Below are 19477 nucleotides of genomic sequence, written 5' to 3' on the forward strand. Positions count from 1 at the left end.
AAGTATGACTACTCTATTTTGAAGTCACCCTGAGTCAAACACAAATGTCATAGTACAGGAGTGAAAGTTCCTCCCAAAAAGTCATTTCAAAGTCATCGCGACCAATCTCCAAGCAGAAAAAACCCAAAAACATTTGTTTTCTCAAACGTGAACTGATGATCTGCCAATGACAGCATTAAACCTCCAATCCCTTTTGAATGGGAGTGAAAGCGTCCCCTGCTGACCAAAGTTAAGTTAATGACAAAGTTACAACAAAGACTGAACTTATTGACAATAGAAAGAAGGGAAAAAAACAGATACGTGAACTAACCTCATAGCCAATCTCAGAATGTAACTCTAAATTCATGAATTTGGACTTTAACAATGAGTGCTTTTGCTTTGTTTGGAGTGACGGAGCGACTACAAAATGAGGCCATACCTTCACTAGTAATATGCGTGAAATGACTTGAAGTATAGCTCCGCTTGTAGTAGTATTCTACAGGGTGAGTGTTTTTGTTTGTTTCTTTTCCTCCAGCCATGTGATTTTTGTTTTCTCCTTTCACTTTGGAGTATCTACTTTTTACAAGCCTGACTGATCCTGATCCCGCTGTAACGACAGAGGTTCGGATGATGGATGGATGGAAGTGGCTGAAATGCATTTCACTGACCTTTTGGAGTTCACGCTCCCCCTTATCTATTCTATCTGCCCCCAATTCCGACCTTGGCCAAATTCTGGCCCTAAGGTGCAGCGGGTGGCCAACTTCTGGCAACTTTGAAGGGATGCAAGTGAAGCAAAAAGAGGTGTTGTCTTTCGCGAGGCTGTTTGCACACTCATTTTTTTTGTTGCACTCTCGCTCGCTCGCTCAACAGGATTGAATGGATCAGCCCACGGGCGGGGCCGAGAGGCCGAGAGGCTCCAGATGTTCCGCGTACTGATTGGTCCCAGACACATTCCTCTCTCGTGCCAGAGACGCTTGCAAAAAAAGAAAAAAAGAAAAAAAGAAAGAAAGCAAAACCGCTCCTCCCATCTAGGTAGGTGTTCTCGTAAAACAGCAAGCATGGCGCCCGCACGCACATCCAGTGCTGTCGATCGTCAAAGTAAACCCTCTCCTTGTCTTGCCTTGCCTTATCTCACCTTGCCTCCCCTCGTCTTCGAGACTCGTGGAAAAGTTGGCCCATTAGGAAATCCCGGTCCAAATTCGACGCAACGCAGCAACAATTCGTCCAGTCGACTAAAGAGTCGCTCCCTCCCTCCCTCCCTCCCTCCCTAACGCGGTACGAGCGCCAGAGTCGCTGCTTACGAGTGCTTCAAAAATAACCATAATAATATTATGACTTCCCTAACCCGACTTTACATTAAGAGTCCAAAAGTCAAATGGGTCAAGTTTAGTTGGGCGAATCGACCTTCGCTCGCTCGCTCGCTCGTTCGCCAAAATGGCTTTTTCTCTCTTTCCCCTGGGAGGCGCTCGGCAAAATCTGCTGCTGCACTTTTGAACAGCACCGGGGCATTTCTTAACGTGACAAACGCGACGGACTTTCGCTCGCTTTGACTTACCCTCGAATCGTTATCGTCGTCCGCCCGTTCGACCGCTCGCTCGCTCGCTCGCTCGCTCGGTTCCTCAAAAGACGTTTCGCTTCGCGGCGGCGGCCAAACTTGATCAAGACTTTTCCATCCCGGTGCGCGGAGCGGGGCCAACCAACTTGGACACAAGGCGGCTTTCTTTCCTGGTGCTTTGAATGATTCTTATTGTTTGGTCTCGGCTTTGACTGGCTTTCGCTCGACCTTCTTCTTCTTCGACCGAGGTCCTTGACGAGAGAAACACTCGTTTGCTGCGTCCTGCCTGGTTCAGAAGCGTCCGATGTTGTGAAGGCGTTCAAGATGAACAAGGCCAAAGTGGTCCCGCTCGTCTGTCGGCTTCTACCTTCGGCAGTCGCGAATCCGGGAAGTTCTTTCAAAATAAACCCCCTTTCCCGCTCCAATTTGGACCTACTACACTTTTATTATCCCTATTTAGTTTCTCTTTTGTCAGGAGGGAAAAAATGCCCTATGACAAGCTATTGCCGTTATTACTAGTATACTACTCGTGTATTATCACTATGAATGCTTGCCCACCGGAATTGAATTCAACGATGGTAAGGTTCATGATGCTCACCGTGTATGACATGGCATTTTTAATATGTAATCCTTTCCCCAAATGAAACGGTTGGCATTTTTGTCAAAGTACAGTACTTATTCACTGTTTTTTTAATTTAAAACAACCTCTTTAACAATATGGTCGCCACCTCTGTTTATGCTCAAATGTCTACATATGCATTCCTGTCTTTCCTGATCAATGTGTAAATGCGGAAGGAAAAAAGGCTGGAAGGAAGGAAGGAATGAAGGATGCTTCCGTTCTGGCGTGTGCAAGGATCGGCCTGTGTTTCATTTGGAACAAAGCTGAATCCTTAAACTTTGAACAAATGAATACACCTAGCCGGATGGCCGGCCGGTTGTTTGGTCGGCCCGCTCGCTGGCCCCTCGGTTCTCCCGTTGCTAATTGGAGATTTTCTCCGAGAGCGGGAGGGAAGCTGGCACAACGGAGCCTTTGTGGCAGGGGAATTCGAGTGAGCAGCGCTAATCTCCTTTCCCAACTCTGGAGCATTTTGGGGCAAGAAGACTCTCTCGGAGCCACGTGCACGTTGATGGAAGGGGGAAAGCGCTACCAAACCAGCCACAGGGAATCTTTCTGCGGGCTGCAAGATATCCACCCCCACGTAACCCGCAACTCTTGTTGTTTTTTATTTCCCCCCCCCCCCCCCCCCCAACAGGCCAGTGGCCATTTTAAGAAAAGCTTATTTTGAATTGACCAGGAATGGTGGAAATCCTCAACTTATTAGAAAACATACTGGACTTCAGACATGGAAAATGTAATAGTCCTTAAATGACCACAGAAGGAACTGAAAAATTTGACCTGCAAAAATGGGTTGAAGTATTTGTTTTTACTTTTTTTGTTTTAACCCTAACCCCTAACCCAAAATTGACATTATGGATCCAATACTGTCATAATTGTAACTTCTGAAAATGCAGTTGCGCGTGGTGGCTAAAAAGGTACACGACACGCTGTCAGGCCTCAGACTAGACTGGTGGCTGGTTGTGCCCGTCAACCAATCACAGGTCCAGCCCCTAATGACTCGAGTGCTGCCAGGTGTGAGTCATTACCCTACAAGGAGTATTTAAGGCCACCAGGAACGTGACCATGCTGCTGGATCGTCAAACAGAATACTGTGAGGTACCCGCTCGCGTTTTACCTACCTGTCTTATTGATACTCGACCTCTTGTTTACACCCAGGATTCCGACCACGCTCTGCCCCCTACGACCACGGATAACGGACCATGGACCCCGACCACGCATCACGGACCAAGGACCCCGACCCCGACCACGGATCACGGACCAAGGACAACGACCACGCCGACCTTCCCGCTACGGCTTACGACCCGCCTGCGTCGTCCCCTCTTGTGCTCGCCCGCCTCGCGGACGATCGAAATAAAGATTTGAACGAACCAGACTCTCACCCTCGCCTGCTGTGGGGTCCTCCACCCCCGATCGTAACACACGCACCTGATAAGAAGAAAAGAATGGGGACAGATGACATTGAATCTCAGCAAAACTTAAACACAAATATCCGAAGTTAGTCAACGACCCCCCTCTCGCACATAGGGCTAGCTAGAGCTAGCTAGAACTAGCTAGAGCTAACTAAAGCCAACTAGAGCTAGCTAGACACTTCCCAAAACCTATGGATATGCCGCCCTCTTGCGGCTCGAGTAGAAACTGCGCGAGAATGCATCCCCACTTCCACTTTGAAGCGGGGCTGGGAAAAGCAAAAGATCACGCTTGGGGTCACTGGGACAAAACAGCCCCCGCTTCCTGTTTGAGGGCGACCGATTGCTCCATCTTCAACTTTCTCACGATGCCAAATTCAAGTGCGCAGAACTACGCACGCACACGCACACGCGCACTAGCTAGATGCGAGTATTTTTTGGTCAACTCGTTGAATGCCAATGGTGACTATAGTCATCCAATCAACCCATTTGTACTGGGCTCGCTGCCAAATGGATTGGACGTCTACGGCCGTTAATTCCACTCAAATCTTCTCGCCTTTCCTTACACGGCACCACCGTCCTGCACACGCCCTCGTCGCCATCGTTTGGTCGTCGTGGGATTGTTTGAAATAAGAAACATCATGCTGTAGTATGCCCATTCTTCTATTTGTAGTACTATTCATACTCCAATCCTTTTTATATGCCCGACGTTAATCCCAACACCGTGATCCATAATTGAATTGAATGGGATGCCTTTATTGTCAATATACAAGTATCAGAGTTGATTTGAACGACATTCATGCCATTTTTTAATCCATCTATGTACGAACTGTGATGAAGGTGGACAATGGTGAGCCTGGATGCAATTTATTGCTGCTTCCGGTGGACAGAAGACACCGCCCCCTCCCCTCCAAAGCTGCACCGGGCGCCGGGTAAGTGTCCCGTGTTGTACTACACCGGTGTTTTACGCGACAATAGCTCTAAACTTCACCTCAGGACGTCCACTGTCATCCGGGTAGGCCCGTTAGGGGGAGGCGGCTATATTTTCACTTCACCAGAACGATCCATGAAGGAATTGTTTGCATTGAGCAAACGGAAGAGGGGTGTGTGAACAAATGCTTGCAAATGAAGACGTCAACATTCCACGTCTTGCCATTCCCAAACGTTTAGCGTGTGTGTGTATTCCCAATGGGATATGGACTCAAGATGATTCATCATTTATCTATTTAGTTTGTGCGCCGCTTTCGTCCAAATGATTTGTAAGCGCATTGATTCATTCAATAGAGGGAGAGAGTATATAGTATTTCGCAGCGGGGTTTTAGCCCTTGTCCAAATCTCCATCTTAAACTGTAAAACATGACACGATGTCGTTAGAAGCAAATGGGTCAAATGCCTTTACAGTAAAATAGATCACTAAAAGTAAAGCGCATTGCGGTGTATTCAGTGGTCCATTTGCAAATTCCATTCATATCCAATAGAATATTTATACTATCATCCAGTCGGCGAAATCTTGCTTTTTTTGGGAGCTGCTGTTATACTATAAGATGATAACAATGATTCAAAATACGTGACTTGGAGTTTTAGTCGGATTTGTTGAGTGTGAGATTCAAACCCTCTCTGAGGCGTCAAAGTGCTTCAGTTTTTGAAATGTGATCGCTAAGTAGGATGCATCAAGTTGGCGGTAGTTAAACCATCATATACCGGATGTTTAAAAAAAAAACTGCCCCCAATCTGCCCGTGTCATAAAGCCATTCGGAGACGGAGAATTGGAATCTTTTCAGTGTTCCTTCCTACTTGTTCGCCTTGGCAGAAACGCCCCATTCCCTTCCGTTGCGTTCAATTGAATTGAATAGAGAGAAAAAAAGCATTGCAATCAATTCAATTGTGAGCGGTTGCTTTTGTGGTGTCCTTCTTTTATTTCGAAGGTCGCCGGAAGCGACGAACAGGCATTTGTTGAAGCGTCTACATGTGCGCATGAGAATGTCGAGCAGCTGAGCGTCTAACCCGTCTAAAAATAAGCGTTGCGTTGCAGCAAATCATTTTCTCATTTTGCCTCCTCCTTCTAAGCCATTTCGTCCTCCTTCTAAGCTATTTTCTTCCTCCTTCTCTTTCCTCCAGGAGGAATGAACGTTTGTCCGTGACCATTTCGCTCGCGATTTCACTCATCGCGCTCAGGTAAACTTTCAATCGTCGCTTTTCTTCTCCAGACATTTCGAGCGTCAAAACTCATTTGTCTTGGGTGTATTTTGGGGACTGTTTCACACCGACATGACGTCATTTTCGGGACGCCCTCCTGCAGGGTTCGAGAGAGAGAGAGAGAGAGAGAGAGAGAGAGAGAGAGAGGGAGAGAGAATGGCCCTCAAATAATTCCTATCATTCAAATGTTATCCCTCGAGAGCCACACTCAGAATTTAAAAGTCAAAAGACGTGTGCCTTTTTTTTTGAGTCGTTTCACCACTTTTAAAGTAGAAAACGTCTGCGAGCCTCGGCCATGGCCTTGTCGTTTTGCGGCAACGACGACAATTCGGAGGGCTACAGCGTGGACGACGGCGTTCTCGACAACGGCTGCTTCGTGGACGCCCTCAACCTGGTGCCCCATGTCTTCCTCCTCTTCATCACCTTCCCCATCCTCTTCATCGGCAAGTCCGGGGCAGGGGGAGTTCTCTTTGGACGAGTGGCCTTCCTACATTTTTCTTCTGTCAAAAACCAATGGCAGGATGGGGCAGCCAGAGCTCCAAGGTGCAAATCCACCACAACACGTGGCTCCATTTCCCGGGCCACGACCTGAGGTGGATCCTCACCTTCTCGCTGCTCTTCGTTCACGTCTGCGAGTTTGCCGAGGGGCTGGTGTCCAACAAGTTAGCCCCCCTCCTCCCTCCCTCCCTCCCGTCCGCCGCGCGCTCTCCCGGCGGGCAGGCGGGCGTGGCGGTAAGTGATGCCATGCGTCTTGTCTTTGAAGGATGATGGACACCAACCACCTGCACTTGTTCGTGCCCGCCTTCATGGGCTTTGTGGCGGCCACCACGTCGGTCGTCTACTACCACAACATCGAGACCTCCAACTTCCCTAAACTTCTCCTCGGTGAGCTCCGCGCGTTTGCCCTTTCCGCGTCTCGCGGTTCTGTACTCGGATGGGTGCGCTGGCATCTACGACGTGGGTGTGTGGGTATGTGGGTGCGTGCGTGAGTGAGTGGGTGCGTGATTTGGTGGGTGGCTCGTTTTGTGCCTGCTTGCGTGCGTGCGTGCGTGCCACCTAACCCAAGCGGTGGCAACAAGAATGGGGCCTATGCCCGAGTTCCCGCTGCTCACCGCCGGCCGGGCCGCTCTGGACAGTGCTGTTCATCTACTGGGTGCTGGCCTTCATCACCAAATGCATCAAGCTGTGGAAGTTCACCGCCTACAAGGTGAGCCCGCTGCAGCTGAGGTTCTGCATCACGGTGCTGCTGGTGATTCTGTACGGCCTGCTCATGGCCGTGGAAATCAACGTGATCAGGATCAGGGTGCGTGGGGGCGAAACCGCCCAAAGCTGGCCCTTCGCTCCCAGTCTTCACGGCGTGAGCTTTTGTCCCCTCGTCCCGGCAGAAGTACGTGTTCTTCGCCAACCCCCAGAAGGTGAAGCCGCCCGAAGACTTGCAGGATCTGGGGGTCCGTTTCCTGCAGCCCTTTGTCAACCTGCTCTCAAAGGTATAAAAAGGAGCTATCGCCAAGGGCCCAAGCCCGGGCCTACCGTGGCTTTTGCGCTCCGTTGCCAGGCTACGTATTGGTGGATGAACCCCCTGATCATCGGTGCCCACAAGAGACCCATCGAGCTGAAGAAAATCGGGAAGCTCCCCATCGCCATGCGGGCTTTGACCAACTACTTGCGACTCAAAGACGCCTACGAGGACCAGAGGGTGAGAAGTCAAAACCACCACGCTCGTTTGAAGGTTTCACGTGCCACGTGGGGCGGCGCGGCGTCGGCGCCCAACTCTCGTTTCTTGATCCCACGCAGACGGCGGAGAACCCGGAGCAGGCGCCGTCCATCTGGCGCTCCGTGTACCGAGCGTTCGGGCGACCCATTCTGCTCAGCAGCACCTTTCGCTACTTGGCCGACGTGCTGGGCTTCGCCGGGCCGCTTTGCATCTTTGGCATTGTCAAGAATTTGACGCTGGATGAAGACAAAGGCTCCACTTCGGTTGAGATTAGGGTGAGTGTGTCCTTTCAGAACAACACACAAACAATTTGCCACAAGAGTTTAAAAAAAAAGAACACACACACACACACACATCAAGGGCTAGCGGCTAGCGCGGCGTAAGCCTTCTCGTTTTTTTGGTCCAGCGTTTGTAACTGCGACCGCAGCAGAGTCTCGGCGCGCCGACGAGACTCTGAGCGGTCGCTTGTTGTCACAGCTGACCGAGCGGCAGATGTCCCGAATGACGTGAGAAATTCCTCCGACGCTTTGTTGTGCTTTTGCAGAAGAAGTACTTTGGCGTCCACTTCATGCTCTCCACCGAGCTGCTTCAGAACCCCTCCGTCTTGGCCGTGCTGCTCTTCCTGGCCTTGGTGCTGCAAAGGACCTTCTTGCAGGCTTCCTATTACGTTACCATAGAAACGGGCATCAACCTGAGGGGAGCCCTCTTGGTGAGCCACAAATAGCGACCGGGCGAGGCATTTTGCCTCAACTGGCGCCGCCGGGGCGTCTCGGCTCCAGATAAAACGTCAGGTGAATGCAGCCGTTGTGTTTCCTCCCTTGGGCCAGGCCATGATTTACAACAAAATCCTGCGTCTGTCCACGTCCACCATGTCCATGGGCGAGATGACGCTGGGCCAGATCAACAACCTAGTCGCCATTGAAACCAACCAGCTCATGTGGTTCCTCTTCCTTTGTCCCAACCTTTGGGCCATGCCCGTGCAGGTAGCTAGCTAGCTAGCTAGCTCAATCTATCTTGGCACAAAAACCTAAGCCACGCTGTCGCAGACGCGGAAAGTCTGCCCAAGTCACGCTGATGATGGTGTTGTATTATTGGAAGCCTGTTAGGGTTTTGATTTCATATGATTTCCCCCTAACCCAGGGGTGGGCAAACAATTCCACAAAGGGCGAGGCTTTGGTTGGACCGTTCCGTTCCACAAATGTGGTGTCCTAAGAGTGCAATGGCTGGATTGCAGTCAGGTGCTTCTTGTTTCAAGCACAACCCCCATTGGGTCAACTCCGTGCCTGTGCTGGGACCAAAGCTGCGCCCACCCGCAGCAGCCCTCGACGGAGCGCTTTGCTCACCCCAGCTCTACTAACCCTATGAAAATGAAAAAGCCTGACAAAAACCTAACCTTTTTTGGCCCCAGATTGTGGTGGGAGTGGTTCTCCTCTACGACCTGCTGGGCTGGAGCGCGGTAGTGGGAGCTTCTGTCATCGTTCTCCTGGCTCCGGTCCAGTACCTCATTGCCACCAAGTTGGCCGACATGCAGAAGAGCACCCTGGTGAGCGACGCCACCGAGACAAAAGGTGTGCCTGGCTTTTAGAACTGGACAGTGACCCTCCGATGGGCGACTTGCAGGAGCACTCCACCGATCGCTTAAAGAAGACCTCGGAGATCCTGAAGGGCATCAAGCTGCTGAAGCTTTACGCGTGGGAGAACATCTTCTGCCACAGTGTGGAGGACTCGCGAGCCAAAGAACTGGACAGCCTCAAGACCTTCGCCTTCTACACTTCCATGTCCAGTGAGAAGACACGCACGCACGCACGCACGCACGCCATACGAGGCCGCTGTCGTCGTCGGCGCCTCGATCCTCCCGTTGATCACCTTCTGTCCTCGCGCAGTCTTCATGAACGCCGCCATTCCCATCGCTGCCGTCCTGGTGGTAAGACGGCGTCCGAGTGACGGGCAGCAAATGGGCTCGTATCACGCCGCTCGCTGGCTCGGGACATTTATTACCGTCCGTGACCTCGGGGGACCCGCGTCCTAAGGCCTCCCCCGTCTCCTCGTAGACCTTCTCCATGCATGGCGCCAAGTTGTGCCCCGCCGAGGCCTTCGCCACGCTGGCGCTCTTCAACATCCTTGTCACGCCCCTATTCCTGCTCTCCACCGTGGTCAGATTCGCCGTCAAGGCGCTCGTCAGGTGAGTCCGCCTCCCCGCTGGGACCAAAAACGACCGCCGCCGAATATGGATGATGTGGCGGGCGTGGGCGCGCGTGTTCTAGTGTCCAGAAGCTGGGCGAGTTCCTCCAGAGCGACCAGATCGGAGACGACGGCTGGAGGAACGGTGACGGGCCGCTACCCCCGGATCTGGCCCAAACGCGTCCCGGAGCGGTGGGTCCGTGGACGTGGACGTGGACGGCTGCCCCGCCCGTCCTTTCCTTTTCTCAACTGCCGTCTTTTTCTCCGCCGACTGGCCCAAAAAAGACCAAAGCCGTCAACAGGAAGCAGCCCCGACGCTATCAAATGGACGCCTACGAGCAGCCGTCCAGGCGCCAGATGAGACCCAGCGAGACGGAAGACGTGGCCGTCAAGGTTAGTTGTTCGCCGTAGCGTGCAACGTGGACGCCGCACTCGTCCATGGCGCCGCGTCCGCTCTTCCTTCTGCGAGGGTTCAAACAGGTTCGGTGCTCGCGGTTCAAACGGGTTTGGTGCTTGTGGTTCAAACGGATTGGACGCGGCGCACCGTCCGCGCTGCCCCGACCTCCCCGCCGGCCGCACGCTCTGGCGCGGTGGCTCGCGGGCAGCTGTCTGCCGTCACGTCCAGCGTTCTCACGAAGCCGGGGATTCACACGGGAACGTCTTGCCCCGAAAGGGGCCTCGCTTAAGGCCACGCTTCCTGCCGCGTCCCCGCGGGGCGACCGCCGCCCTCGTCGGAGCCCCGCGGGTCGGGGATGAGTCGGAACTACACGGTCCACCTCCCGCCTCGCTCGACCTCGGCGGGTTAGGGCTTCCGAGCTCGTGGGCTATTCCGCCGCGGCCCCGCTCTCACTTCCTGTTCTCCATCGCCTTTGACACCGGGGGAGCTTTGTTCCTCTCGTGCGACGCTCCCGTTGTTGTTTATCTTTTCTCCCCCTCGCCGTCTCACCCCTCCCTCCCCGACTCCTTTTGGACGGCAACAGCGGAGGCGGGAGTCCAGTCACGTACGCGTGAGCTACGCAGAATAATTAGCCCCCCAATCTTGCGGTCACCGCTTTCTCTGCCGGGAAGTTGGAGTCACGTCGTTGGGAGTTTTTAATCAAGCGAGCCCGGCGCCCCAATACTGACCCACGGAGTCACGTGACCAGGGTCACAAGTGCGCGTTTGCACACGTTCCGCACGACCCACCGACTCACGAACCCGAGACGTTCCGGACAAGATGCGCTCGCGGGACGTCGGGGGAAGCCGTCGCGGGGGGGTGCGCCGATAAAATAAACTTCACGGGGCAAAAAATAAACCAAAGCCAGGAGAGGAATGCGGGCGCCAGGGAGCGAGAGACGTGCCGGATTCTCGCGCAGGTGGCAACTGACTCTGCCTTGGGTCAGGATTTGCGGCGGCGGGTGCTTGGTGGGTGGCGCTAGCTAGCCCCCCGCCCCCCAAAAAACAAGCCCACCAAATCCCCCTCGAGAGCAATGGATTTCCGGTGTTCAGGTGAGCGACGGAAGCTTCACCTGGGGAAGCCACCTGTCCTTGCTGACGGATATCAACATCCGCATCCCCACGGGTAAGCGGTGGACCCCCGGCGCGCCCCGGAAGTGGGGGCCAGCGGGCCGCTAACGTGTCCGTTTGTGCCCTCAGGACAACTGACCATGATCGTAGGCCAGGTGGGCTGCGGGAAGTCGTCGCTGCTGCTCGCCATGCTGGGCGAGATGCAGACCATCAGCGGCCGAATCCACTGGAGCAAGTAAGGCATCTGGCCAGCCCGCCAAAGGGCTGGGGCCAAAAAAAAAAACAGCCCTCCTTCCTCGTCCGTCTGTTTTGGAGCTTTTTGCACGGGGATGCACATTAACCACAGCTTCTGACCTTGTCGCCGCATCAGGCCGCCCGATAGCGAGACGGTCTACCGGGGGACGTGCAGGTACATTCCTCCCTCCAGAGCACGCCCGCCATCATGCCATGCCATGCCATGTCATGCCATCCACGTCACTCTTAAAGCCATCGCTCTCGCTCTGACCGCCCCGCCAAGCCGACCATCGACTCCTTTTGGGGGTGGCAAGTTTTGGAGCTGTGGCCGTGGAAACGCAATCCCTCGAGATCGGGGGCTTCCTTCCATTCATTCATTCTCTCGATTTCCGGAGCGCTTATCCTCACGACCAGCTAGTTTAGCATGCATGTTTTTAGGATGTGGGAGGAAAGGGGAGAGAGAGCACCCAGAAAAAAAAAGCTTCTTGTGACCCGCTTACTTTCACACTGGTGATTGACCTGTCATTAGGGCTAAGACCCGGCCCTGCCTTACCCGGCCCGCCGGTGCCCGTCCTGGTCCAAATGATCCGTCGCCATCCGTGGCCCTGAAATACAGGGCCGTTGAAGTAGTGAATTGACACTTGACAAATTGGCTGGAGGGTTTGTGCGCAGCATCGAGGCTTTTGCCACCCGAACGCGTACCCGGACGTGGGCGTTGGCGACGGCACACGGAAGCGGCCCCGTCCTCCCGTCCGTGGTGCCGTCGCCGAAGAGGCCCCTTTCGGGCAAAGCTTTGTCGTCGCCCCGCTTCTGACCCTTTGCTCTGTTTTTCCTTACGGCCGACGCTCGCCCGCCCGCCCGCAGCAAGAACCGCTACTCCGTGGCCTACGCGACCCAAAAATCTTGGCTGCTCAACGCCACCGTGGAAGACAACATCACCTTCGGGAGCCCCTTCAACAAGCAGAGGTGCGCTTCGCCGGTCAGAGGCCACCCAAAAATCAAGGCGCCGCGGTAAATGCGCTACCGTTTGCTAACGTTTTCCGGCTCCGGCGTGGCAGGTACAAGGCGGTGATCGACGCCTGCTCTCTCCAACTGGATATCGATCTGCTTCCCTTCGGGGACCAGACGGAGATCGGCGAGCGAGTAGGTGGCCCCCGGCCGATGGCCAGGTGGCCCGGATCTGACGTGGAGCCTCCCCCCCGGACAGGGCATCAACCTGAGCGGCGGGCAGCGTCAGAGGATCTGCGTGGCTCGAGCGCTCTACCAGAACACCAACGTGGTCTTCCTGGTCAGCACAAACGAACTGTTTGTTCATTCGCGTCATCGCCTTAGATGAATTCCAGGCGTCTGGCAGGAAGCCACGCCCTTTTCCCACCGGGCGCCGTGTTTATCCCGTCGCCACGGGTGACGTCCTCTCGGCTCGCTCCAATTTCAGTCCGCACGAGGACACTTTGTTTTGGCGGGGGTCAAAAGGGCGCTGACGACGGTCCGATGGGAGCGATGCGATGGGGGCCGTCGTTTGGGAAAGGCTAACCCGAAGCCACGTGCTCCTTCCGATTGCGAGAATACGCGCAATCGGCAAGGGCTGTCGTGACATTTGGCCGTTTTAGCGTACGTCTCTCTAGCGGACGCAACATTTGGCCACGTTAGCGTATCTCTCTACCTGACGCCACGTTGGGCCGTTTTAGCTTATCTCGGGCTGTGGTGGCGGGCGTCCCTTTAGGACGACCCCTTCTCGGCCCTGGACATCCACCTGAGCGACCACCTGATGCAGGACGGCATCCTCAAGTTCCTGCAGGACGACAAGAGAACGGTGGTTCTCGTGACGCACAAGTTGCAGTACCTCATCCACGCCGACTGGGTGAGAAGTCGGTTGTATTTGTTTGGGGGATCCGTGTTAAAAATCCATTGGGACGCTTCAGATCATCGCCATGAAGGACGGCTCGGTCCTGAGAGAAGGAACTCTGAAAGACATTCAGACGCACGATGTGGAGCTCTACGACCACTGGAAGACGCTCATGAACCGGCAAGATCAGGAGTTGGAGAAGGTTGTTGGCGCGGCTTCGTCTGTCTTTGCTTTTGTTGTTGTTGTTTATTGGACTGATGGCTTTTCTCCACGCAGGACATCGAGCAGGACAGCCAAACCACGCTGGAGAGGAAGACACTCCGCCGAACGTTCTATCCCAGAGAAGCCAAAAACCAGGTGGACGATGAAGACGAAGGTAGGCGGCCGGTACTTTTGCCGCGATGCCTTGGGCTCAAAGTACCGATCTTTTCAGAGGAGGAAGAGGAGGAGGAGGACGACGACAACCTGTCCACCACTACCAACCGAAGATCCAAGGTCCCGTGGAAGGTGAGACGGTCTCGGCCCTACGGCACCGTGGCGGCGCGGTCCTCCGTTCATCGTGGTCCCGACGTCTTCTCAGGTCTGCTGGTGCTACCTATCCTCTGGTGGCTTCTTCATGGTCTTCCTCATGATGTCCTGTAAGCTCCTCAAGCACTCGGTCATCGTGGCCATCGACTACTGGCTGGCCATCTGGACCTCCAACCACAGCAACGTGACCATGGTCAAGGGACCCAACGGAACGTGCCAGGTCCACCCGGCGATCAGCAGCTACGCTCTCGACAAGGTCTTCCTTTCGACGCGCGTTCCCATCCGACAGCTCGTTCAAACCGAACCGATTGTGGGCGCGGCTCTGGGCTTATGAATTCAGTGGGGGGGGGGGGGGGGGGTTGTATTGCATTCTGGTCTGAAGCTGTCCAGCGTTTGCAAGTGTGGGGGGAAAAACCCTGTGCCCCGTGCAGGACTTCTTCAATCTGATGGTGTTTGTTGGCCTGTGCGCGGCTGGCATCGCGCTGTGCCTCATCACATCGCTGACCGTAGAGTTCTTGGGGCTCTCGGCGGCCACCAACCTCCACCACAACCTGCTCAACAAGATTATCCACGCTCCTCTCAGGTAATCGGCGCCTCCCCCTTCGGTGGGAAGGCACGGACGGCTTCACCCTGGCTGCAAATGCGACGCTGGCCGTCTTTCTTCCTCAGATTCTTTGATATCACGCCACTGGGCCAGATCCTCAACAGGTTCTCAGCGGACACTAACATCATCGACCAGGTCCGGCGCCGGGTCCTCCGCCGTTCTTCCGCCGACGTGCGTCCATCTGGAGATCCGTGCTCCTTTTCCCCCTCCAGCATATTCCTCCCACTTTGGAGTCTCTGACGCGATCCACCTTGCTCTGCTTGTCCGCCATCGGGGTCATTTCCGTCATCACGCCCTACTTCATCGTGGCTCTGGTGCCCCTGGCCGTGGCCTTCTACTTCATCCAGAAATACTTCCGAGTGGCCTCCAAGTGAGTTCCGAGCCGCCAACCCGAGCTCCTCTCGGCGGTGGGCGTGGACCGGTTCTTCTCCGGCCGGCTCTTCTCGTCGCAGGGACCTTCAGGACCTGGACGACTCCACCCAACTCCCTCTGCTGTGTCACTTCTCCGAAACGGCCGAAGGCCTCACCACCATCAGAGCCTTTAGGTACGGCGCCATGGCGTGGTCCACTCTCATTTCTTCTTCGCCAAGCACGGACGGAGAAGGTGGTCTTTTCCCGTCGGAGTCGGAACGCGGCGCACGCCCAGTTCCCACTGGCGTTATCCATCGGGAGGAGTCTGGTTTGGAAAGGGGCGCCTGACCCCAAGCCACCGCAGTCACTAGGACGAGCCAGCCAGCGAACCTAAGGCTAACACTAAGATCTTTTTGCTTCAGACACGAAGCCCGCTTCAAGCAGCGCATGCTGGAGCTGACGGACACCAACAACACGGCCTATTTGTTCCTCTCAGCCGCCAACCGCTGGCTGGAGGTCCGCACGGTGAGACGCCGCCTTTTAACGCTTCCGAGATGCCGGAGCAAGGGTTAGGGGTTAGCGGCTCTCGTGCCGTCAGCTGCGCCAGATGTCCTATCCGTGGCAAGCGGGTGGGCGGCTGGCAGCCTTCGTTCGTTCGCCGCCGGCCCTCCGGCTTCCGACGGATTGGACGTCGGCCCCCGTCGGACAAATTCTTTGAAATTCACGGCAGAAGGCCGTAGACGGCCACGTTTATCGGACGCAAAAGTCGCCCCTTCTGGCCATTTGGATTTGTCTGAAAGCGGCCCCGTGGACGGCCAGCTGCGTCACCCCGAGACCTAACCCCACGCGCCGTTCTACTCTTTTTCTTTCTTTCTTTCTTTTTTTTCTTTCTTTGTCTCGTCCAGGACTATCTGGGCGCCGTGGTGGTGCTGGCCGCCGCCGGGGCGTCCATTTGGGGTTTAGATTGCGGTAAGCCGTCCGGAGGAATGGTCGGCCTGGCCCTCACCTACGCGCTCACGGTCAGTCGGCGCCTCAACTTGCGGTAAAAATCTCCGAGAGACACGTGGACGTATCGCGCAGGTCACCAACTACTTGAACTGGGTGGTGAGGAATTTGGCCGACTTGGAGGTGCAGATGGCGGCGGTGAAAAAAGTCAACAGCTTCCTGAGTACCGAGTCGGAGAACTACGAGGGATCCATGGGTAATTTGTCGGAGTCGCGCCGCTCATCCCAATTGTTGCCATCGGGGGAATCCGGACGGAGAGCTTTTTTTTTTTTTTTTTTTCCCTCAGATTCCTCTCAGGTGCCGGAGACGTGGCCAAAGGACGGAGAGATCAAGATCCAGGACTTGTGCGTGCGCTACGACCCCACGCTCAAGGCCGTGCTCAAGCACGTCAATGCTTTCATCCGTCCGGGTCAGAAGGTAAAGAGACGCTCGCTCCTCTTCTGACCTCCGTCACAACTCGGGCCTCGCGTGCGTGGCGTCCCGTGGGCGGCCCCCCCAATTTGAGCTTTTAGCTTTGTGGTGGCTGCGGTACGATGGTCGCTGACGGAATTTGCCCAAAGGTTCTCCTTGAAACTGGAGTTGCACGCACAATTGACATGTTGTCGCCATGCCTAACCTCGCCGTCGCCAGGTGGGAATCTGCGGCCGAACGGGAAGCGGCAAGTCCTCGCTGTCTCTGGCCTTCTTCAACATGGTGGACGTATTTGAAGGTGAGAGGCGGGCCTCCTCTGCTGCCTTAAGAGAGAGAAAAAAAATGCTTCTTTGCTTCATTTGTTGTTTATGTCTGCTTAAAACAAGTCGTTGGCAACGTTTTAAACTTTCCTTTTTTGGGAAAAAGCGCTATGCCGGCATGGAGGTTGTTGACACAATGAAGCCATATGAGAGTATTTGATGACGTGGAAACTTTTTCTTTATGCATGTGAGTCACTGTCATCCCATGGGTTATTTTAACATTGGTGATAACACCGTGCGTGGAATGACTCCTCGGCACACAATCTTTTTTTCTTCTTCTTCTTCCTCTTCTTTCCATTTCTATTTCATGTCCGAGATGTGCCTGTCGACTTGTTTTAGCCCCCCAAAAAATCACACCGCTTAATGTCAGCAGTTGACAAATGTCCACTGGGGTGACTTCTCAATGTCCGCCTTCGGTATTTAAACAAAATAAGCATGTGCTCCGGGCCACAAATATCCAGAGCGGAAAGTCACAAATGATCACTTTCCCCTCTGGTCATTGGAACTTTTGGTGTCGTCGGTCCTTTGACTTGAGTCCATTTTGTCCAACTGAATTCACTCGACTCAAAGAACAGAAAAACAGGAGGGGCGAATGAGCCAATGTTGTTTTTTCCCCCCCTAGGAAAGATCGTCATTGACGGTATCGACATCTGCAAACTTCCCCTCCAGACGCTGAGGTCTCGCCTGTCCATCATCCTGCAGGACCCCATCTTGTTTAGCGGCTCCATAAGGTAGATGCGCAAGCGCGCGCACGCACACACACACGCACACACACACACACGCACACACACGCACGCGCTCCCCCGGCTCAAGGGACCGCTTCCTGTTTACGTTCCAATCCGGTCACTTGATGATAAATGTTCGTCTTTTTGGGGTTAGGGTCAGGGGGATGCTTCCAATAAATCTCTATGGGGCTGAAGTAGCGGGATGTCCTTTGCTGGCGCAAGTATTTTCAGTCCTTTTATTTGTGGAGATGAGCGCTTCACCTGCAAATCCTCCACTTGCTGGACCGAAAGATGAGCCTTTCTTTTAACGGCCAAATGATATTAGATCCGACACCAAGACCGCTAAAGGCAACCGGGGCTGAAGAATGGAGCCTCGTGCAAGTCTGCGCATCTCCAAAGTGCATCCAGCTGAGTTCCCAGGGCCCCGTCTAACTTTTCCTCCCTCTGACAAAAGTTTTTGTGGCGGCGTTTTATTTTTTCTTTGCCACCCGCCCGCCGTGCACGAACGAGCGGTCGAGTGTTTGGCCCCCGGGGGGCGGTCCTCGTCCCCCCCCTGGTGACGGCACCTCCCGCAGGTTCAATCTGGATCCGGAGCGGACTTGCAACGACGAGCGCCTGTGGGAGGCCCTGGAGATCGCTCAGCTGAAGAACATGGTCAAGACGCTGCCGGGGGGACTCGGTCGGTACGCCGGCGGCCGTACGGGGCCACGCGCCCGCTCCGGCGTGCAGGCTTTCTGATTGGTGCGCGCAGACGCGGCGGTGACGGAGGGCGGCGAGAACTTCAGCGTGGGTCAGCGGCAGCTCTTCTGTTTGGCTCGGGCCTTTGTCCGGAAGAGCAGCATCCTCATCATGGACGAGGCCACCGCCTCCATTGACATGGCCACGGTGAGTGGTTTTCTTCCCTCCGCCCGGTTTTGAAGACATTTGTGGAACAGGACAAAAAGTCAAGCACAAAATCAAAGCACTCACAAGGAGCGCCAATGTGATATCGTTCTCCATTTTTTTTTTTCTCCTTTTTTGTAGGAGAACATCTTGCAGAAAGTCGTGATGACGGCATTTGCGGACCGGACGGTTGTCACCATCGCAGTAAGTCCTCTTTGTCCCCGTGTTGCGCTGCGCTAGGCTTCCGCTTGGGCTTCTGCTTTTCTTCTCATCTTGACTCAAAAACCATAGAGTTCCATGGGCAAAACGACTTTTTTTCCCCTCATGACTCTTTCCTGTCCTATCTGGTTCTGTTTTGTCGCATCCCGTCCCGTGGCACCTTGTCTTTTCCGGCCGGCCACCGTCCTCAGCATCGCGTCTCTTCCATCCTGGAGGCCGGGCAGGTGTTGGTCTTTTCCTCTGGGATTTTGGTGGAGTGTGACTCGGGTCCCAACCTGCTAGCACAGGAGGACAGCCTCTTCGGCGTGCTAGTGCGGACCCACAAATAGAACCGGATCGGACCGGCTCAGCCCGCCTCGACCCGGCCGCCGTCTCGTCTTCTTTCCGACTTTATCGTTCTTCCGGTTGGCGGTCGAGTCCGGGCTGGAGGTCCGGTTCCGGTTCCGCCGAAGACAACCCGGTTGGTACCGTAGCACACAAAAAAGCGCGACCTAAGGAAAAAAAACGGCAGTCGTTTGTTTGTTCGTGTGCCGTCGGACGAATTCCCCCCCTCCCCCAATCCCCCAACCACCTAATCCCGCGTGTGTCCTGTCGCCCCCTCAGCACCGCGTGCACACCATTCTCACGGCCGACCTGGTCATCGTCATGAAGCGCGGAACTATCCTGGAGTACGACAAGCCCGAGACGCTGATGGAGCGGGAGGACGGCATCTTCGCCTCCTTCGTCAAGGCCGACATGTAGACTGGCGCGCACCGTTGCGATTGCGGCGGAAGTGGCGACGGGAAAAAGCATTGTCCCCCACCCCCCGCCCAATGTCAGTTAAGGGTTAGGCGACAATACCGCCAGGCGTGCAAAATGGCCTCTCTTGGTCAAAAGCGTGTCTTTTCTAATCCCGGCGCAGACTCGGCAGGTGTGAAAAATTGACTTTGGGAAATGAATTATTTTTATCTGCCTGGATTACGACGTGCGCTCGTGACAGGCGATTAAGAGAGCAAAGAGAAAAGTGCATTAAAGGCCTTTTGGAATCTTTCATTGTCGTCGATGACTTTTGCCTATATTTCCAACTGATGTAACTGGGTTGACTAGCGCTGCCACCAGGTGGGTGGGATGTGAGTGGGCACTAATCCCCCCATCCCTACCACCACCACGCAACCGCAGGTTCGAATCTCGCTCCCACCGGTGCCCTTCGGCAGGAT

At 54.7% G+C, this 19477-nt stretch overlaps 2 protein-coding genes across 11 annotated transcripts in view; one reads left to right on the plus strand and one right to left on the minus strand.

Moving 5' to 3' along the window:
• LOC144069206 (plexin-B2-like) overlaps positions 1 to 2025 on the minus strand; it is a 13799-nt gene extending 11774 nt beyond the window's left edge. The window contains exon 1 of the mRNA XM_077594386.1: positions 1535 to 2025. The gene's annotated coding sequence lies outside the window, so the exon portion shown is untranslated. The remainder of the gene's footprint in view (positions 1 to 1534) is intronic.
• Positions 29 to 19311, plus strand: abcc9 (ATP-binding cassette, sub-family C (CFTR/MRP), member 9). Of its 10 annotated transcripts, XR_013298418.1 has the most exons (43): positions 4457 to 4491; positions 5678 to 5734; positions 6026 to 6198; positions 6276 to 6417; positions 6519 to 6640; positions 6892 to 7058; positions 7141 to 7242; positions 7311 to 7451; positions 7550 to 7744; positions 8014 to 8178; positions 8297 to 8452; positions 8878 to 9012; positions 9090 to 9252; positions 9353 to 9393; positions 9521 to 9651; positions 9734 to 9842; positions 9936 to 10043; positions 11139 to 11211; positions 11286 to 11391; positions 11527 to 11565; positions 12255 to 12356; positions 12449 to 12533; positions 12598 to 12678; positions 13114 to 13251; positions 13313 to 13438; positions 13513 to 13612; positions 13670 to 13743; positions 13817 to 14020; positions 14196 to 14347; positions 14434 to 14503; positions 14581 to 14738; positions 14821 to 14913; positions 15142 to 15244; positions 15625 to 15738; positions 15800 to 15920; positions 16011 to 16141; positions 16355 to 16433; positions 17078 to 17186; positions 17756 to 17859; positions 17932 to 18065; positions 18204 to 18266; positions 18473 to 18741; positions 18885 to 19030. XR_013298418.1 is itself a non-coding variant. In XM_077594389.1 (42 exons), exons 3-42 carry the CDS (start codon positions 6051 to 6053, stop codon positions 19020 to 19022), a joined length of 4722 nt encoding a protein of 1573 aa, XP_077450515.1. In that variant the 5' UTR covers positions 4455 to 4491; positions 5678 to 5734; positions 6026 to 6050; the 3' UTR covers positions 19023 to 19311. The 10 variants fall into 10 exon arrangements, 3 of the variants coding, with proteins under 3 accessions (XP_077450514.1, XP_077450515.1, XP_077450516.1); XR_013298416.1 differs by having other exon boundaries at positions 29 to 4491; positions 6029 to 6198; positions 13513 to 13743; XR_013298420.1 differs by having other exon boundaries at positions 4443 to 4491; positions 6043 to 6198; positions 13513 to 13743.
• The last annotated feature ends 166 nt before the right edge of the window (positions 19312 to 19477 follow it).

This window comes from Stigmatopora argus, chromosome 23, assembly GCF_051989625.1.
Source record: "Stigmatopora argus isolate UIUO_Sarg chromosome 23, RoL_Sarg_1.0, whole genome shotgun sequence".
Taxonomy (NCBI): Eukaryota; Metazoa; Chordata; class Actinopteri; order Syngnathiformes; family Syngnathidae; genus Stigmatopora; species Stigmatopora argus.